This window comes from Hesperophylax consimilis, chromosome 7 (genome assembly GCF_061612785.1).
Source record: "Hesperophylax consimilis isolate HC1 chromosome 7, BYU_Hcon_1.0, whole genome shotgun sequence".
Classification (NCBI taxonomy): Eukaryota; Metazoa; Arthropoda; class Insecta; order Trichoptera; family Limnephilidae; genus Hesperophylax; species Hesperophylax consimilis.
This window is the reverse complement of record NC_142842.1, coordinates 9,282,369-9,303,946: the sequence shown is the minus strand read 5'-3', so window position 1 is coordinate 9,303,946 and position 21,578 is coordinate 9,282,369. Positions and strand designations below refer to the sequence as shown.

Sequence of the window (21,578 nt, the reverse complement as noted above, 5' to 3'; positions counted from 1 at the left end):
AAATACAATTTTATTTTTGAGAAATTCTTGTAGATGTCAGCATCGTGATAGTTCTACAAATGTCCAAGTGAGCAAGAAATACATTTATGACGAAAGAGAGCGGGAATATCGGCCGTCAAAGTTGCCGTATCAACTGTTGATACAGCCGCGTGTGAGTATAGACTTTTTGCCGTAACAACAGTTGATACGGCCGCGTGCAAAGAGTTAAGGAAGTATGTTTACGAGAGATGGGAAGGCTGACAGAGATATTGAAAGAAGGGTAAAAGCAGGTAACTCCATTAATGTAGGACTGAACGCAGTTGGCACTGACAAAAAATTGTCCAAGCTAGCAGTCCACAACAGAGTGCTGGTACCTACCCTGATGTGAGGCATGGAACTAGCAGAGAAAAGATGAAAGTAGACTTAATGCTGTAGAAATGAGATCCCTGAGGCGTACGTGTGGTAAAACCATGTATGATCATGTGAGAAATGTGGAGATCCGCAAAGAGTGCAAGGCTGATGAAAGCGTAATGAGTAAGGTTCAGAAAGGGATGCTTAGATAGTTTGGGCATGTAGAGCGAAGAAAGGAGTGGTAAGGATGCAAATGCGAATGGTACCAGAAGTCGGGGAAACCCGAGGAAGACATTGTACGATCAAGTGAATCAGATAATTTAGTCGGGCCATATCAAGAGTCAGATTAATAGAAGAGTATGTATGAATGAGAATAAGGCAAGGGAAGGGGTGTGTGCCAAGACTGAGTTGTTCTGGTCCGTCCTCTCTGTCTACGGCGTGTAGGGAATAAGAACTAACAATAATAATTTATGCGAAATATTCCCTTTTGCCGTTGGCAATATTAAGCGGATCGCCACACTGCTTCTAAGAGCCGAGCGCTGTCCGAAAGGCCATTTTGATATAATTCTGGGACAGTTCGTTCGGTTCTTATAATTTATATTTATTTTTCTTATAATTCCTAATCTTTCTGATGAATTTACTTTGATCATGTGTGTAATTCTATATTAACAATAAAGTTCAAATATTTATTTTTTTAAATATTCAATAATATTGTTATTGGTTTTATAAAAACAGTAATAATTACACAGCAGAACTTGTTTAAAAATAATCTGTTTTTATAAACCCAATAACAATATTATTGAATATATAAAAAAATTAAAATTGAGTTCTACAAATTAAACTTGATAGCAATAAATTCAAATATTTCAATCAATCGGAGTTCTCATTTCTAATTTGGAGTCACTTTTTTTTTTTTTTTTTTTCTTTATTTATTTTCATTTCTTTACACATATTACATTAACTAATGGCAAGATTGCTGAAGGTAAGTACCGATCATAATAGCCATATTGGTGACCCGGACGTGATTTGATGGTTAGTTAGTTAGTTTAATGTCCTGGCGTCTGTAATTGAATGCTTAGTTCAGTGTGCTGGTTTCCATACCGTACGAAGGAAAACATGCCTACCATTCTGATTTCTAAATTTAGTCTTGTTCCTGAATGCAAACCCTTGCTTCTTGAGATGAATCCATTCCTTCGTCCATATTTATATTGAGAAACATGTTCAAATCAAACCAAAAGCTTAATATATTCTTTTTTATTATATCACAAAATTTGACATCCAATAATTCAATAATGACTCGTCCTGTCCTTTGACTCCTAGTGACTGCTTCATGGCTGATATAACTACTGGAGATGAATGTTGAATACACTTCAGTGCCATGGCGTTGCTGAAAATAATACAAAAAAATAATTAAATGGCCCACTTTTATATATTTAAACGAATTTCATCATAAAATGGGTGAAAAGCTAATTCTTACTTTTTCCATTCCTCGCACAGAGCTAAAATATGTAGATGTAGAGTGGCATCATTGAATCCATTTTCATGAATTCCCTTTAAAATGTTTTTCATAAGAGTTGGCCCTGCAATTATTAAATTTACACACCCACTTTTAAATGTTTACACTCAAGAGGGGGGCTACTCTGTATCTTTCAGGTCAATAAACCAGTAAGTTTGTGGTTTAACCTTCCCTTGCCGGTGCTGTCAACTGAGTGAACACCGTCCCTAATTACTAAAATATCTCTGTAAATATAATAAACACAGAGTTCATATTTAAGTTCAAATTGCATGAAATAATTACAATATATTAATTTTTACATAGCACCAGAGTATGAGGAGTTTTTAATACCATAAGGAAAGGATTAATACGGGTTTGTGACGTGGCTAAACCTGCGGCATGAACGTTTTGAAAGATACAGACTAGGCCCCCCAGGTCCTTAATTCAGTCAGAGGTAGCCGGGAATTGTTAAGATGTTCATTATAGATGATTGGCGAATATAAATTGGAAATAAAACATTGAAAGTGATAGAGAAATAAATTTGCTAGGGTTAGCAGGTTTAGATTTTTGTTACGATTTACAGTTATCTCAAAATTCGTAATATTCCATACAAGAATTTGGTCGCTACTCGCTAGTGTCAAGGCCATTAATTGCGACCCCCTAGTGAGCTGAAATAATTCTGCCAATGGATTTCTTACATTCAATTTCATAAAAATGTCTCACATTTTGAGGGTAATTCTCCCATCCAATGAATGACCGCTGACTCGTCCACAATATCTATTCGACAAACGCCAGAGCAAGGTTGCGGAACTGCAACATGAGATTTACAACTGAATAATCGGGAAACTGTAGACGGAACATAATCTGGATATACGGAACAACTTGATTTGGGCAAGAGAGATTCTAAAGTTGATATTATTGCACTGCATTTCTCCGAGTCTCCCCGCACAACAACCTAAACAAAAACAAAAAACAAACAGTTAAATTCAAAAAAATATTTATTGCACAAAAATACAGAGTACAAAGGGTATAGCTTATAGGTTACATCCTATTTCTTCCAGCTAACCCAAGTTAATACACAGATTGAAGCCCCTGCGTTGAAATAAATGAATGCTTGAGAGAAAGTATTGTAAATTAACTTAGTACTTAAATGAATTAAAGTATAGGTACCTGTAAACCTATCAACGTACAGTAAATAATTTTCTGAAAGATATCGCCAGTTAGGTATTCCTCTAGTTGCCTCAAGGAAAACTGATTTGGGTTTTCAGATTTACAATTCTCAATTTTTAGTGATGATACTGCAGGTAGTAGATTGTTACAAGATACTTCTGTATAAATTTTACTTGCAGATGAGAGCATACTGCTTGATCTGATGTGTACGTAGCCAAATACATTGGTTTTTCCTGGTAAAAATAAATACAAAAGTTTGTAGGATGCTTATTATGAACTCCAACTAACAAATAATCTCGTATGATATAATGTCACAGTTTTCAGAAGTGATTGAACATCGAATCTGTGGCATTTTAAAACTTTTACCACATTTCCAGCGGTAGAATATTGACATCCACTACATTCAATGTGCAAAGAAAAACTTAAAGTACTGTAACATTGCTCCTGGTTTCACTGAGACTCCATCTCTCATGACAGCACTATTAGTAAAATATTCTTTCAGTTGTAAATAATGTAACAAAAATTGATAATTTAACAAACCTGTCAACTGTTCTAAAGAACGGGGAGGTTCAACACCCATTTTACCTCTCCTTAATCTAAAAGCCCTCTGTGAACAGGTTGCTTGTTCTTTATTAAATACGTCATTTGCTAAATTCTCAAGTTCTTTGGTTGTTACCTGAAATAAAAAAGGTTCTAAGTCAGTGGCACATTTCTTTTTATTCTAATTTGTATAGAAGGCACTTCTAATTTTCTTCTTTATTGTATGTTCTCGATTATCATTACAATTGCAATATAGGCACAAAGTCACAGAGGGCGCTAGTAGTAAAAATAAATAGGACACTGCCACCTCAGGAAACACACACATGTTGAATGTGGAAAACTTCGAGTGTAATGTACGAGTAATACCCAAAAAAACTCTCATGAACTTTAGTAAATAGACTGAGCTAACTGTTAAGGGAATAAGATAAAACGTGTGAGATAGTACAATGAGCCTATGGCCTTTTTCATCTAAATACCACACAAAAGTGCCAACTGTCTGGAGCCAGTGAGACTATGGCATTCCGAATTGGGCCTGAGTGCATGTGGGGGACATATAGACTGTCTATTTATCAATACTAATAATCATTGCAGTATTTTATAGAAAAGGATTTATTCAAAACTAAATTAAAGCAGTGCATTTTTTACGCGTATTTATTTACCTGTATTTCACTAGAAAAATGAGTGGTCAAATTAAGCAAAAACATCTTGTCTCTCATCAGTATGATAATAGAAAATAATCGTTTTAGGCCTCGGGCTTGTGTGTCTTTCAATTGGAAGGAATAACTCAGAACATAGCCCTGGGTCTCATCCCCGAAAAATACCAAAGCATTTTCTTTTGATGTGCTGACCTAAAAATAAAAAATATATTTAATTTATTTTTATTAATGGCGGGTTAAATGATAGTAAAAATTGGAGATATATAATTGTGAACAAAATTTGCACATAATATTCAGTGATAACCTGACTTGATCACATGACGTATTTAAAGTAAATATTTTCCTGGGTACTATCACAATGGACTTTGGTAAGTAATCAGTATGTTTCTCACAAGTTCATGCATTGTCTTGTGAGTATGAGCTATTATTAATAATGGTTAGTGACAATAAATTAGGGGTTCATATATGTTCCAGTGATTTTTTGTGTGATTAGAAGTTGTCACCGTGCATACTTCACAACTGAGGCTTCTTATGCAGGCTTGCTTCAACAATGCTTCCAGAGTTTCCGTTGACGATATTTGCTTACTACAATACACAATTCCATTTTTATCTTTTGTTATGAACGTCTTAACTACTCCAATTGACGTGCAGGCAGGACAATCTGTTTCGGTCGGATTTTCTCTTGTCGTTATTTTATTTTCTTTGAACACTTGAGTACAAAATACCACACGAGGACCGTGAGATTCGCAAAAATGACATAACGCAACCACCGCATTCATTTTCGTCAAATAACTATCACAAATAAACCACTCACATAACTATATAAAATTATTCGGTTCTTTTTACAGAATAACAATAAAGCCGTCATGAAAACATAGTTTCTTGTCGCTGGTGTGACAGCTGTCAAATGACATGAAAGAAAAATTAAAGATATTTTTGTGTGACAGGCTTGTTATTGAATCGGTTGAATAGCTAACGAAGAACCATAGACAAAAGAAAAATCAAATTCAAATTGAAAACAAGCTTCGTTTGCCGTTGTCCAACAGTTTGTGGAGAAATATTGTTAATAATCGTTGAGTTGCTGATTTAAAACATACAGATAGTAAATAAAATCCAACAAGTTATTTTGAACAAATCTCCATAGCGATATGGTCATGAGGTCCTCGATAGTTAATGACGGAAGCCCTCTCAGGAGAAGTCTTGTCAACAGGACATCTCACGTCTCTCGGAAAAATGAGGTTTCCATTATTTATTACATACAAATTCAATATGAACACCACTGTGGTTATATAAAAACTACTTATCAATAATTGTGTTGTAAATTAATTGTTATTGCTGTCATTTTGACAGTACTGCCCATGTTTACATACAATCAAGTAATTTCGCAGTTGCTACTCGACACAAGGAAACAATGGTTTTCGTAGTTAAACCTTTCGGTCAAATAATATTATAGCATCTTATTGTTTTCATTTTTAATTCATATCCATGATTCAGGAACAAAATGACGACGAAGCCGAAAGGGCGGCCCTTTTGGCGGAGGACAGGACGAAGGCCACCAGCCAGTTCAGTACTCCTCAGAGCAATACAAGGAGTAGCGTATCTACGGTTGGTTCTCCGCAGAAGGAACACTTCCAGGGATGTTTGAAACTCTTTGCAGAAAACGTAAGTTTTTATTTGTATGGTATTAAATTTGGTACCTGTTGTTTAATAGTACAAAACTGTTCACCCTGTACAAATTGTGAGTGCGTCCCACTGTTCAGGTTCCTAGGTTTTCTAGTTCCTAGGCCTGGCGCCTCTTGACACCTGAAATAAAATGCAAGATCTATACAGAAAATGGTAATTTTGGAAAACTAGCGTCATTGATGTCTTCGCTGGAGACAAGCTAAACGCATGCCCAAATTTTTAAAATATTATAGAACCCTCCCCACAGCATTCCCAAAATTGACTTGTCTGATGTCCCAATGCTTCCATTGTGGAGTTCATATTAATAAATAGACAATCAAATACTTAGAATGCCATCTTCAATGGACAATTTTATTTTTCTTTCCATTTTCTTTATATTTAAATAAATATCCTTCCTGAGTACTTACGTGTTACTTTATTTTATTTTCTGAGAGTTTGATAATTTTTCTTAATATTCTCATAGAAAATCAACAAGGACAATGCGTGGAACTTGCAGTTGATAGATTTCATGACATCCATGTTACAAAAACATGACTCGAGAATGGAAAATTTGCAAATGGCTTCCACAACACTTGACGCCTCCACCAGAATATACTCCTTCCGGGTGGATGCAGTTCATCATGACGTTCTCAAAATGGCGGGGGGCATGTCAAAAGCTGCGCAGGTAATTATCTTTTTATCAATTTAAAGATAATAATGTTATCATGCAATAATTACAGGTGATTATTATATTATTTTAGGACGGGATGTTTCACAGAATTTGAACAATTCACTGAATTTTAAGGTTAAAATTCAAGTTGTGTGAACATTCTATTGAAGTTCTGTTAATATTTCATCAGGTTGTTTCACAGTTCTTGGATAGTTCTAGGATTTGATGAATTGTTCAAAATAATATAAATGTCAATTTATATCATTCTCTAGAAATAAAATTCCTATTATGTCTCATTATAGCATCAACAATGTTCCTCTTAGAAAAATGTCTTATATCAAAGATGTATCTAAGTAACTTATTTGATGAAAATTTTACATTTGTCCCACACATCAATGAAGTAACAAACAAGGCTATGAAATGTTTAAGATTTATTTTAAGAAAAGTAAATGATTTTATGTCACTCTATTCTTTTAAGATTCTCTTCGCTGCCTTGGTAAGAAGTAATTTAGAATACAATTCAACCATCTGGTCCCCATACTATAAAGCACATCAAATTAAAATTGAAAGAGTTCAAGACATATTTTTAAGGTTCATCAATTTCAAACTATCCATACCCACTGACCAAATTAATTAAGTTGATTTAATGAATTTTCTTGATTTAACCAACTTATCTTACAGAAGAACCATGAGTGATTTGGTAATTTTATTCAAATTAGTTAATGGTTTAGTGAATGCGTCTAACTTAACTAAGCTAATAATAACATTCCGAGTACCAAATCGTAACACGAGACTTCCCGAGTTGTTCTTTGTTCATTCATCTAAAACCAACTATTTTATTAATTCCCCAGTCCAAAGGCTACCTAGGCTTGGAAATAAATTCAGTTCTGTTGATATTTTCATTTATTCCTTACTAAAATTTAAATACGAAATTTCTAACCTTTGGTTTCACTAACATTATTGTATTATATAATCTGTAACTTACTTTATGTAAATATTATAATAACTTATAATTAACTATTTCTTTTATGTGGATTTTTGTTATTTATTCCAGGCAGGTATTAATACCTTTTTTCCTCTCTTATCTCTTTTTTTGTCAGTTTGAATGCACTATTTAATATAATAAATTTAAACTTGTTTTATGTAAAAGCCTGACGGACATAAATGAACAAATACATTCCGTGAAACAACCAGTCCCTAATATTGAACTTTTTTTTAAGAAATCGAGAGAGAAATTTAGAATTTGTGAATGAAGCCAGGAGTGTGGGCCAATACAGAGTTGTGTGACAGTCCATCCTTTCTGCCCACTCCTGCGGGAATCAGCAAAAATCTGGAAATTCCAGAACATAATTATTTGATTTTAGAAAATTCTATGTTCATGTGCAACACAATCATCCAAAGTTACCAAATACATTTTTTAAATTTAAAAATTTTTAGTTCCAAAATAAGATATATTATTATTTTTTTATATATTTTGTGAAAAAAAATTATATATTTTCATATAAATAAATAATGACTTCAGGTTCGCAGAGGCAAGAAGCCAGACGGAGAAGAAGATGAGATTAATGCGGGGGAAAATGAAGATGGTGAAGGAGGTACACAGCAGAAAAAAAATAAAAAGAAGAAATCTTCTAAAGGATCCTTATCTACCAACGTGGAGCATCAACTCAACGGAGAGGTATATTTATATGTATACGAAAAACTAAATACTTTTATGGGTCCTCACAGTTTTGATTTCCATGTGGTGTGTGTTGACATATTTTTTAATAATATCATTAAATTGAAAGATGAATATTTCAAGTGGAAATCAAAATGCATGGATCCCTTCTTGGCCCAATTGGCTGGCACTGTGGGCGACATGACTTCCTCTAATCGTGACTCCGATGCTGCCTTATGTCATTAAATGAAAACATGAATATTTCAGGTGGAAATCAATGAATGCATGGATCCCTTCTTTGCCCAATTGGCAGCCACTACGGGTGACATGACTTCCTCTAATCGCGCCTTCAATGCTACCTTACCTGTGGATGATAAAAGTCTTGGACTTATTTTACGGTAACAACTTGCAAATCAATAAGAAAATAGAATTACATTTTCTGTTTGCTGTTGAGAAAAAACAGTTTATACTTTTGTAAATTAATTATTAGTTAATTATTGTTATTACATTATGTATTGTTTTATTGTTTAATGTATTGTTTTTCAGATCTGATGTTTTATTTTTGGACATTGACAATGTATCCAAGGAGAAGGAGCTAGATCCAAAACAGTTGGAATGCTTTGAAATGAAAAAAAGTTCCTTCCCAATTATCACTGAAAAAAATAACCAGATCTGTGGACCATTCCACGGCTTCTCCCTGACCAATTGGGATCCTGAAGATGAAGAAGCCAATTTGTGAGTGTTTTCATTCAAATAATAATGAGATTAACATTTTCAAATTGCATTTTGTAATCTCTGACAGAATAATTAATTTGACTGTCCCGAAGAACAATCTCGGATGTGCAAATTTTGTAGTTTTGCAGTAGAGCTGTTTAATGTTTCCTTTCTGCATTTCTACTGTTTTTGATAATATATTTTTCCAATTAAATAAATAGGGGTTAAATCAAAATAACACCACACTATATTTCTTGATTTCAAAAACAGTAAAAATGCAGGAACGAAACATTAAACAGCCCTACTGCAATACAAAAAATTTGCGCATCCGATACCGTAGGATACCGTGAAACTGTAGTCCAGAACTGATTAGCCTCAAATTTAGTCTTTCCGTGTCCTCGAGATCTCTCAATATTTGGCCCCTCATGTGGTATCATTTATTCATGATAGACCAAGTGTTCAACCATGATAAATAAAATATGAGTTAAGTTTAATGAAATTTTTAATGCTGGCTGTCTAAACTGGGAATTTACTGTCACTAATACAAAGTTAATAATATAGAGTTTTTTAGAAGTACAGGCTTTCTAAGGCACTCACATCAGCGGTTGGCATGAGACCGATATGGTTAAAAAGTATATAGGTAGTTAAAGTTATAGCCTTTGATTAATTCAATATCTTAATTTACAGGAAAACTAACACGAATAAGTGGATTGAAAATAATTTAAATCTGTCACAACAGGCTATGGCTTTTGATTTGAATGCAGATGTAGAACCGTTGCCCAATGAAATCGGTGATCACTTCAACTATGGTAATTTTATTTTTATTTACCCTTTTTTATATGCCCATTGGGTACATTGAAATGTTTACAATTTTGTACATAAGGGTAGTAAACAATGGTTGCAAAAAAATCTTACATTGGTTTATAATTGGATAAAAAAAAAACTAATATGTATTACTAGCTGTGTTGCTGTGGCTCCTTCCAGAACTTTCTCTCTTAGAGTGTTACACATATAAGGCGAAATTTGGCGCGCCAGGGTCAGTATTGCAAAAGTCTAAATGAATATGCAAGTGAAAGTTTTTAAAAGTGAACTCGAATAATCTTTTTGAATATCCAAGTGAAATTTTTTAAAAGTTAACATGAATTTCTTTTTTTTTTTTTTTTTTTTTTTTTTTTTTTTTTTTTTTTTTTTTTTTTTTTTCTTTAATGAGTTTTTATTATTCACAATGTACATTTGTTACGTATAATTTTTTTTTTGAATTTCTTTGTTTGTAATTTTTTGTGTTTGAAATGCCAAAAAGAAAGAAAGTATTTACTCAATTCCAAACAAAATCGAAAAGAGAAAAGGCAGCCTGGAGAAACGAAACCGAAGCAGATAGAGAAAGACGTTTGGTTTGGGGACGATAAAAGTTTCAACGAATACAAAAGAAAAGAGTTGAAGATATTAGAAATCATGATAGAGCAAGAAAAGATCGGAAAGAAGCTAACAACTGCTAATACAAAATGAAAGAAACAGAAAGAATGCGAAATCATCGTGAAAGACGGCGAGTCGATGCGAAAGAGCAATACATGAGCATGACTGCTACCGAAGAAAGAAGACATAAGAATAGTACAGGACCTAAATACAATCACTTCGTAATTTAATTTTGATCAATTTAAAAAAAAAAAATTTTTTTTAAAAGAAAGACAAACATTCCCAGGTTACGAATAACCCAACAATGTTTGAAAATCTCCTACTACCACCACAGAAAGCCGAAAATGTTGCTTGTGTTGTGATGGAGGACTTAGCCAGCCGAGGAATCGAACACGCGACGCTCGGGTGAGACCCAAGCGCTATGCCCACTCAACCACTGACCGGTCAAATTATTACTGTTTTATATATTTTTTCTTCCTTACGTTTTGTTTTTAATTCATTTACAGATGACGATGACGCACAGAGAGGAGTAGAAAGTGACGAAGACGAAGTGGAAGTAATGAGGCACGCAATTAGACGAGGTAAAAACATATCATTAACATTAATCAGACGAGAAGCAGGATAATTTGCAGATGACGATGATGCATAGAGAGGAGTAGAAAGTGACGAAGAGGAAGTAATGTGGCATGCAATTAGACAAGGTAAAAACATATCATAACAGAAAGTGATGAGGCACGCAATTAGCAAGGTAAAAATATATATCATTTACATTTATCAGACGAGAAGAACATTATAAAAACACATTAATTACATTTTTCAGATGAGCAGAAGGATAATTTGACTTGTGACATTGTGTGGAAAAGCAAATTATTGGAACCTTTAGGCTGTGATTATGTATTTTGAATTTGTTTCAGATAAAACTCGGGCAGTAGCGCATCTAGTGGACATGCGACCGTCTTCCCATGCCGATGCTTTCTTGGAATATTCCTACTGTAGTGCCGTCATCGGCTCTTGGGCCGGCCCTTCCCACTGGAAACTGAAGAACAATATCAATAGATGTAAGTTTCTCACTACTATATTAACCAGCGCGCAGGCATGTTTAAATAAAATTAAACACTTGAAATTATTGATAAATTATATAAACTTAATTCCAGATTCAAGAATAGCCGAAAAAAGTCAAATGATAACAAATGTCATCGTCAAGAAGGTGGTATCGAGGAAAAAGAAACAGTTGGACTACAGCGGCGAGGGGATGGGCTTCAACAAGCTGTGCAAAGAGTGCCCCGAGTATTCCTCCATAGTGCCCGCAAGGATCATGATCGGCCGCAAGACGCTCTCCCAGGGCAACACTTGGAGCGAGAACAACTTCAAGACTCCCATCGACCGCGGCTTCAACCTGATGCACCTGCGCAAGTTTAACCTCAAGCAGAGTTTTGTACTCAAGACCGCACGAGAAGTGGAAAGCCAGAATCAGAAAGAAGACAGTCACAGCCTCAGTGATATCAATGACTATGATTACAATAATGATAATGACAACTCTTACTGCCCTAACAGTCAACCTAACGTAAGTCCTCTCCCCACTCATTCAGCTTCTCAACATACTCCGATGGCTGGCGATTGACGATGATATACTCCCATTGACTCTTAAGCAGTTGGGACTGATTTCTTCATATTATAATAATAATATTTGGATGATTTGTATAGCGTCGTTTTTGTGCAAAATCACTTCAAGGGCGCTCTACAAATATATAATACATTTCTACAGTGATCTATGTTATTACTAACTATAGACTAGTCAGACTATTATCAATTTATGACTAACAGATTGCATCCACCGATTCGTCGATCACTAATACAAAGCTATATTTACAATGCATTTGATTGATGAACGTGATGCAAGAATGTACATATGTTATTATTCTTATTTATTTATATTTTGTACAGGCAGATAATATACAGTACCATACTTACCTGGTAGGTCACTTGAGATTAACACTTTTTATTAGAGAAATATAGATATGGTTCGCACGCACAGGACGTAATTGGAAAATTGGACACAATTGGACTTTCCCGTATTTATTTTAATAATATATATTTATGTTCTTTAATGAGCGAGTTTAGGAAAGGAAAATTTTATGCTGGGCGGTACTACAGTACAAGGTTTTGATCAGAGTTCACTTTCCTTAATGTGATTCGTCCCTCGGTGTAAGACAGATTTCGAATAATGTAAATCCAATAAGAAAAGTGTGATTAGGATGTATTCGATCGTTATTGGATCGACCATACAAGAATGCTACTCTCAGGAATGGTATATTTAATTTAAGGGTATGACAGCTTAAAAATGTAAGTTTTTAGTTTTGACCTGAATTCTGTTGGATTTGTTATGGATCTTACTTCCGGAGGGAGTTTATTCCAAGCCTTCGGCCCAAATGCTCCGAAAGCGCGATCACCAAACTTAGTGTTTGGCTTGCGCTTAGGTTCCATCAGTCTGCCTATGGCTGATCTAAGAGTTGACTGCCTCAGACCAGTGTTTTCCGGGACGCATAGTTCAGAGATGCAGGGTTGGGCCATTTCATTGATGGATTTAAACACCATCCAGCACAATTTGTACTGGATTCTTTCAGGGCACTTGAGCCAGTGAAGGTTACAAAGGTGTTCTTAAATGTGCGAATATTTAGAGACCCCGGTTATGAGCCGTGCTGCTGCATTAAACACGAATTGAAGTTTGTTAAAATATTTATTTTGGAAGGCTGGCATAAATGCTGATGCAGTAATCGAGACGTGAGACTATGTAATGATTGATAAGTAGTTTTGTTGCCTCTGTAGGAAGGTTTCTTCGGATAGACTTGAAATGTATTAGGTGAAAAAAACCGGTGCTTACCGTCTTATTTATTTCACTTTTAAACGAAAAGTCCGAATCTAAATTGACACCGAGAAGTTTGATTGTTTTTTTTTGGGATGATATCTCTGCTGGAAATAGAAATAGGTGGAAAAAAAATGTAACAAGCAGTAATTGTTGAATGAAACACTAGTATATATTGAATTATTTCGCGGATAAGAGATAAGCCGCCATAGCTCAGTGGTCAGAGCTGTCGACCGGAAATCGAAAGGACACGGGTTCATGTCCCGTTGGCGTCATGTATCTTTTATCAGGAGATTTTTCAATGTGGATGAGTGTTTCAGGCTAATAATTATTGCTTGTAAAATAATTGTTACCCTTTGTGCTATGCATAAAAAATCTTGTCTTAAACAATAGTTTACCAAAAAAAATAATAATAAGAAATAGGTGAATCGTCTATGAAATGTTGACGTTTGTTTGTGGCCGCTCAGAGAAACTCAGTCTTAGATGGATTCAGCTTCAGCTTGTTTGAAATAAATATTAATATTGATCTCATATTCCTTTTTTCATCCATCGATTGTACATGACCAAACCATTTAACTTGTCCCTTGTTCATTACATACCATGTTACACATGGGATCAAAATGGATGTTTCTATTTTTGAGACCGATAATTCGTGGTTGAATTCCATTATAATATATTATAATAAAACAAATAAAAAACTTTATTCCAAAAAAAAAAAAAAAAAAATTAAAAAAAATTAAGTGGAATAAAGTTTTTTATTTGTTTTATTATAATATATCAAAATGGATGTTTTTATCATATTTAGTTGGGCAGTTAATTGAACCTTTTGCTTCAAGTACAATACTTTTGTTATCTGTTCAGGATGAGGGAGGAGCTTGGCAAGGAGAAGAGGGCAATGAAGACTTGTTAGCTGGCGATGTCCACAATCAGAACAAATTACCTGACCAGAATAATGGAGACATGGTAGAGCCACCGGCTAAGGTAATATTTATGTTAAAAGCGAGTAAGAGACAAGAGATACTAGATATAATATGTAATTATAAATGTGCATTGACTTTACTTCATTTTATACGAAACTTAATTTTAGGTTGCTAAAATATTCATACCGTACGCGATGAGATCCAAAAAAGTGGATATGAAACAGCTGAAGCAAGTCTCCTGGCGCTTGTTGACCTCCAACGAGGTCGGGGCGGACAAGGAGAACGACCCCAACGGCTGCCAAGTAGAGTGCGTACGGGAAACAAACTTCCGCAACTTCTACAAGAAGCTGCCCCTGAAGCTGTCCACGCACATGAAGGACGCCCTCAGTGTGTCCCTGTCCTTACTCGCAGTACTACATTTAGCCAATGAAAAGGGACTACTCCTGAAGAAGAACTCGGATTTTACAGATTTTATGATATGCCCGGAAGAAAAAAATTAAATATGTTTTCATAAAATGTCACGCATAATATTATATTTTCATGTGGACATATCAACATGCACACAACCACCCATTTTGACCATTTAACTAACCCAACCCAAAAGTGTGTTTTTTTTTTAAATTTATCGCCGATCTCCTTATCCCAGTGACGTGCAGTCCATAAAAGTTGAAAAGCTGTGTCTACCCTAAGAAAAACAAGCATTTTATTTTTTTAATTTTCATAAATTAAACAATAGAATTTTTTTTAGATGTTGCATATCTCTGATCAAAATGCATAATATATGTAATAAATATTATGTATATTTTTTCCATGAATTTGGTAATAAACTTGGACGCTAATTTATTCAGTTGACCACAAAACAATATACATAGTACAAATCAGAAGAAGAGAAGTTTTTCCAAAAAGTCACATAGAATTTGATGCTTGAAGTTGTTTTTATTCAAATCACTAACCATTTTGAGTATTCTGGCAAAAATGCTGCCTACATTTTAGTCATGCATTAGTTTCGTAAATGCAAAAACATATAATTTTGAACAGCTTGATCAAAAAAATAAACTCGGCTAAATGTTTTACAAACCTTGCATAATGAAACGACGTGATATTTCTTGCACTTTTTTCATGATATTTCTTGCAAGAAAATGACCACAGGCTTCGTGAACAATTATTACAATTTGTTCCTGAAACAAGCACTGAAAAAATCTGACTTTCCCATAGACATTCAAATTGATAGACCAGCAAATCATGGAAAGGGGAACAAAGCAAGTTTGCGCGGAGTGCGCACACATTCTTCGAATTGCTTTCCTTTTCTCATTCGTTTCGTTTCTCGCTTGATAGTGACACCGAGAAATGTGCCCGCCTTTATATTGCTATTTCATCCGCACACACATATTCTCTGAATTGCCATCCTTTTCTTATTCACATCATTTTGGCTATGAAAGATAAAACAAGAATATGCCATATTTTTTGTTTGATTAGCTATAACCTGTCATTGAATTTATTTAGTCTTATGATTTTATTACACTATTTAGTTAGACACTTTTACAAATGTGTTATAATTTTTCCGACCTCGCTCATTTTTTACCGTCTCCACGCCAGACAGTTCGTTTAAAAATAAACATTAAAATCCTGCATAAAAAGTTCACAGCGTACTGCGCCGCAAAACTTTGCGCAGGCTATGGTTATTACGACGCACGCTCTTCGGCGGTCAGTTTACGACTGATTTTGTACTTTATTCAGAGCATTCTCGAACCCTTCTGGTGCCAAACATATTGTGGTCATGTGGTTTGCCTCCAGTTCGTTTAAATGGTACCCAGATTTCTTGTTATGGCAATTTTATCAATTTGCATGTCTATGGGCTTTCCGAATGATAAAAATTGACGGCATTTATCGATTTGAAGAAATAGAAAAATTGCTAAATTTTCGACTGTGGCGCATCCTACCTTAGAAAACAATGTTATTCATTATATATTATAATATGCCACGCCATTCTGCCTCTCAACATACCCCAATTGAGGATGCCATAGTCCCATTAGCTCTGGGAATTTGAGAATATTGTGCGATATTGGGATTGAAAAATATTTCTAATAACCTACTTTAAAAATATTTATTTAGAAGGGGGTACAGAAAAAATATTTTTTTCGGAGGAACTGCGATTCTGCCAACATCAAGCAGCTGTTTAGGGTCACGTGGCTGAAAAAGTTCGAGAACCTCGGCCCTAAGAGACGAAATGAAATTTTTTTTTTGATAATGTTGATTAATATACACCAGATACTAAGAGACAAAACTACGCCAAGTTTAACTTGGCCCCTCCCTCCAATGGCGGGAGGTAATAATAAAATAGCCATTTTCAATACTCAATTCATGATAATTTGTATCAAAACTTTAAACAGTCCACCTTTGTTCATAGAGAAATTCACACCACTGCCACATACGCCTATCTATTGGGTTAGGTTAGGTTAAAAGGAAAAATACTACGCCATAATTGTGAGCACATCGATACAGCCACACAAATAACTACTTTTATTTTCAATTCTATTTTGCACATAACTTTTGATTTGTTAACTATTTTAGGACGGGTTAATTTGAAGTGGTCTTTATCTATAATTTGTTTGCATTTTGAACTAAAAAAATAAGGTAATTATTAAGGCCTTGATGTTTATTTTGTATGATTCGAACATGATAACACATGTATTTTAGCAACAAAATATTGTTTAAAAAAATGATGTATGCAAATATATAAATAATATATTACAAGTTGAGTTATGTTGTAAATTTCATGTGCGTACATAATCTATTTAAGTGATCCTGCCCCTTCCTCTCCTCAATTTCATTTAGCACATTTACCCACACAATATTGTGTATTTATACATCCAATGCGAAAACTAGTTGTATTATGCTGTTTTAATAGCAGTTATTATGATATTATGTATAAACTACTTCAAGCTAGAAAGTTATACAAGAAAATAAAGTAAGTAATGAAAAGAAAATAAAATACATAAGGTTGTTTGGCTAGTACTCCGAGAGCAGTAGTTTTCAGTCATGCTTTAGAATCATTATTAGAAGAAATATTAACTTAACATATTTTATAATGTTATTTATGTAAGTAGGTTTCAGTTTTTTTTCAGTTTCAGTGCCGGCAACCCGGGCGTTTATTTAATTTCATGGTTGTTTACATTGTTTTCTTTTCTTTTACCCGCCTCACTAGACAAAGTCTGTTCCGAGGCGGGTAAATCACATATTATATTTGTTCCAAAAGAAATGTATGTATTTAAAAAAATATATATATATGTATGTTGTAAAAAGACAAAAAGATACAATTATGTGGTGGTATATTAAATATTTACATACATACTTTTTTTATTTTTTTTTATTAGTTACATTCCATGAGAAGATTGCCTATGTAACATAGATAAAAGTAAATTAAATTTTGTGACAATTGAATATAGGTATAGCGGTTACATGATAATTAGTATTGCAAAATTGCAGTTTCTCGCATTTGTTTTATTTGAATATTATATAATTTCGTGAGAAATTTATATAATTTCGTGAGAAATTGTATGAAATGTTATTTATTTAGAATATTTTGAATATCTGTTCTTTCCTTTTCATTCAGCCATAATACAAATCTTTTGAATATTGGTTTGTATATTGTATTTCATGAAAATTGTGTTTAGCAAAACCTGCGAGTATGTACTTTGTAGGTACTGCGCAGGAAGTGCATGGGCACGTTGTTGAGAAACATTTAATTAAAAACACATTTTTAAATATGTCTGTCTGAATTTTGACTTTGTTTTCATGAATGAATTAATGCAAATCTTGTAAACGGAACTTAGCCCACTTCCTGACATCCGATCGAGCTGAAACTCAGCAGATAGACTTGTTGATGACAATGCATTTTTTCATGTTCATCATTTCACGCGGACATATACGCATTTCTCTGAAATTGGATGACATTACAGCCGTCTATATTCGAAATAAATGTAGGTCATGCAACCAATCGGGGTTTAGCGCAGTTGTCTGAGTCAAACCAAAAATAAAATTAAGGAGATGTCGCAACTGGGCCGAAAATTGAAAATAAATGTATATGAAAAAAACATGGGTTTTATAGGTTGATATTTTTTAAACCACCAAGTTCCAACTTAGACATGTCTATTTCTTTGTTTTGTTGGATTGTAACGACACAGTTTATGTAATAATATACAGGGTGTATCGGCAAGTACCCGACAAACTTTAACCAGCTATTCCTCAGCACATTTGGAGTAAAAAATGTTATGGTCACTTTGCTGTCCGGTAACATTTTTTTTCCATTAAAAACAAAAAATAAATAAAAAATCCACACTCCGTCACTGTCATTTGCATTGTGTCTCGTGTTCAACGGCTGTTATTAGCAAGTGTGTCAAAAAGTGTCCTCGCTCTTTCGTACACACTAAATAATAATAGTTAAAAATGAGACGAATGGTGCCGTGCCATTTCGTTGTGATTGTAAAAGCGCGCCAACGTAGGTACGTACGTACATTATTCAACGAAACTCGAACAAAATATTGCCAGACGGGTTTTCAAACTTTGACAAAGGATAAAACAATGGTGACATGTGGTGAAAATATGAATAATAATTTTTTTATTAAAAAAAATGTTACCGGACAGCAAAGTGCCCATAACATTTTTTACTCCAAATGTGCTAAGGAATAGCTGGTTAAAGTTTCTCGGGTACTTGCCGATACACCCTGTATTGCTATTTACAATTAAATAATTCTTGTAACATTTTCTAAAGTACCATTCCCCAAAGTGTTAGATACTCTCAGCTTCGCCCCGGTAGAAGAGCACCATTCAGATCGCAACGTCGCTTATAACTCTAGCACTGTTTGGTGAACTGATCTGAATCACCAGATACTTCATTACCCTTCGCCCTCAACATTCCTCAATTTAGGGATGACATAGAGTCCCACTGGCTCCATGGGTAATTGACTCCTGTGTGGTAGTCAGTAATCATATAAAAAAAGATGAGATACTGTAAAATGAGGTGTGAATGTCCCAATGGAAATTTTACCGGTTATTTAAATTTGCCAGCTTTGTGTTGGCACTGTTCAACTTTGCATATTTTTTCCAATAATGATGGGTACTAGTAACACTATCTCTTGAGCATAGTGTGAACTACTAAATGCAACAACCATGCTAATTTAGTACTGATGTAATTCACTTGACAGTTTTACAAACAGTAAGCATGTCTAAGCATATCTGACAAATTTGTGCCGGCCAGACAAATCTATTTACACACAGGTAAGTTATTTTGTTTCTTAATTTAATTTGGTCATAAAAGCGACAAAATTGTGTTGCAAATGTATATTTGTTTAGAAATGATTGAAAACTAGTGCCACATTGTTCTTCAGAACAAGGTTATGAGGAGATTTAATGGAAAATTCATATTTATTTCAGAATGCCTCGTTGTCACTACTTTCAGGCCCTGGGTTGAAGGTCATAGATAGCAATAAATCTGACCACTACGTCTGAAATTACCAGCCAGAGATGCTACAATGCATTTTGGATGAAATATGAGGAAAAAATATATCTTTTTTTTAATATTTTTTATATATTCAATAATATTTAAATAAATTAAAATGGAGTTCTACAAATTAAACTTGATAACAATAAATAAAAAATATATCCATTTGTGACCTCCATTTGAAAAAACAATTATACCTACATATTTGAATTAAATGCTGTTTTGCTAACTATTTATGGTTTTATTTGAAGTAGACTAGTGTGAGGTTTGAACGGGACGTGTCTATATTGCTCCGGGCTTGCTTTTAAAATAACTAGTTTTTTATTCAAGCTACTTATCTGAAATTTGTCATACACACATGTAACAATTTGTAAATTCTGTAAAACAAAAATTAATAGTGAAATTATTTTATCTCTCGGAAAAGAAGCTATGCTCGATTCGTTTTAAAAATAACCCAATTCCTGTATGTGAATTTATAATCAGACAGTCTGCTACAACTTCAAGTGTCAATAAGAAGAAGGATTGCATCACACCATTAAGATAAGGCATATTCCCTTGTTTATCGGTTAAATATTTTTGTTTATCTTACAACAGGGGTAACCGTTGGACTACGAGACATAGTACGGGTTTCCATGGTGCCTTATTGCAAAGTCAATTGTTTGCAACGAGTAATTTAACAATCGTCACAACAGAGTATTACTCATATTTTTTAATTTTCTCAAAGATTTCATGTCTGTTTCAGTTTGCTAGACTTTGCATACATGGCTTGCAAGAAAATCTTTCTGAACTTGGATAAGCATTCAAGGAGTTGCATTGATTGACATAGATCACATGAGTAGAATTAGTCTCCTTTGGAGTCCATAAAAATCTCACGTTTAGGTACACTTCGCATTTCAGGTTTGTCATTACACTGAGAACAGAGTTGGCGCCGTACTTAAGTATTTGTTTATCAATGAATACTTAACTACACGAACTTACTAATGGGCACAAGAGACAATTCAGATGAAAAGCGAAAGTGCAACTGTAAGGTCCTCTTATCTTGAACGGCAAATGCAAAATTTCATCACGATGTATCAAAAAAAGGGGATGGGGGTGGTTTTTAGAAATCTTATGTAAACAGTGACTTTCCTCTCGTTTTGAATGTCAAGTGTGCAAAGTTTCATCAATCCCGGAAAAAAACTGTAGATTTATGTAAAACACCAAGCCTCAACAGACCACTTTTCTTTACATATATAGATAGCTACATAGCTGAAGTCCCCAGCATTGCCCGGGAGTTATGTAGAATTTTTCGAAAATGAGTTGCATCTTGTTCACCGAAATTTTCCTCTAATTTTGAACGTCAAATGTTCAAAATCAGACAGAAAAGTTTCAAAATACTGCTTTAAGGGGTGGGAAAAGGGGTGATTTTCAAAATCTCATGTAAACAGTGACCTCTCTCTTGTTTTGAAGGTCAAGTGTGCAAATTTTCATTAACCTCGAAATAAAACTGTAGATTTGTAAAAATGAAATCCATGCCGCCCGCCACAAACAACTTTATATATTTGAAGCAGATAGTGGACCCCGCAATGCTTCACTATTGCTAATGTCTTTCTCAGGCGTCTCTGACTTCTTCCATCATTCACTACTGAATACTACTTTGGGGATGTGGTAGGGAGACGAATGAAAGATGTGTGTGGTATTGTTCAGGATCTCAACTTCACTCTCCTGACAGAGCAATCCGGCGTGGTACCACCAGATTCCAAAGGAAAGTGTGACTGGAGTAACTCTTCAATAATAACTCCAGCTCTTGAATATTGGTCTTTATTTAAACAATAAAAAAGACCCGTAGGACAGCTCATGTACGGTGAGCCCAATATTGCTATCTCTCTCCGCGGTTTTATAAACCACATGTAAGTGAAAACCTGGCAGCTCTGCCGTTTTGCCAAAAACGACCCGCCCAAGACGGATGGTAACAAGAGAAGAAGGATTAAAAATCCGTGGCAATACGA

At 34.4% G+C, this 21,578-nt stretch overlaps 2 protein-coding genes across 3 annotated transcripts; one reads left to right on the top strand and one right to left on the bottom strand.

Moving 5' to 3' along the window:
* Nucleotides 1-1,569: 1,569 nt before the first annotated feature.
* BHD (folliculin) lies at nucleotides 1,570-5,078 on the bottom strand. Of its 2 annotated transcripts, none has more exons than XM_089633691.1 (7): nucleotides 4,704-5,078; nucleotides 4,195-4,383; nucleotides 3,536-3,671; nucleotides 2,996-3,228; nucleotides 2,549-2,780; nucleotides 1,808-1,910; nucleotides 1,570-1,717 (listed from the first exon to the last, which is right to left on the bottom strand). In XM_089633691.1, exons 1-7 carry the CDS (start codon nucleotides 4,968-4,970, stop codon nucleotides 1,588-1,590), a joined length of 1,290 nt encoding a protein of 429 aa, XP_089489817.1. In that variant the 5' UTR covers nucleotides 4,971-5,078; the 3' UTR covers nucleotides 1,570-1,587. The 2 variants fall into 2 exon arrangements, with proteins under 2 accessions (XP_089489817.1, XP_089489818.1); XM_089633692.1 differs by having other exon boundaries at nucleotides 5,006-5,069.
* Nucleotides 5,079-5,199: 121 nt separating this feature from the next.
* barr (non-SMC condensin I complex subunit H) lies at nucleotides 5,200-17,280 on the top strand. Its single transcript, XM_089633690.1, has 12 exons — nucleotides 5,200-5,429; nucleotides 5,686-5,853; nucleotides 6,338-6,538; nucleotides 8,046-8,201; nucleotides 8,448-8,578; nucleotides 8,727-8,915; nucleotides 9,582-9,703; nucleotides 10,814-10,888; nucleotides 11,222-11,365; nucleotides 11,462-11,871; nucleotides 14,032-14,151; nucleotides 14,258-17,280. Exons 1-12 carry the CDS (start codon nucleotides 5,340-5,342, stop codon nucleotides 14,588-14,590), a joined length of 2,139 nt encoding a protein of 712 aa, XP_089489816.1. The 5' UTR covers nucleotides 5,200-5,339; the 3' UTR covers nucleotides 14,591-17,280.
* The last annotated feature ends 4,298 nt before the right edge of the window (nucleotides 17,281-21,578 follow it).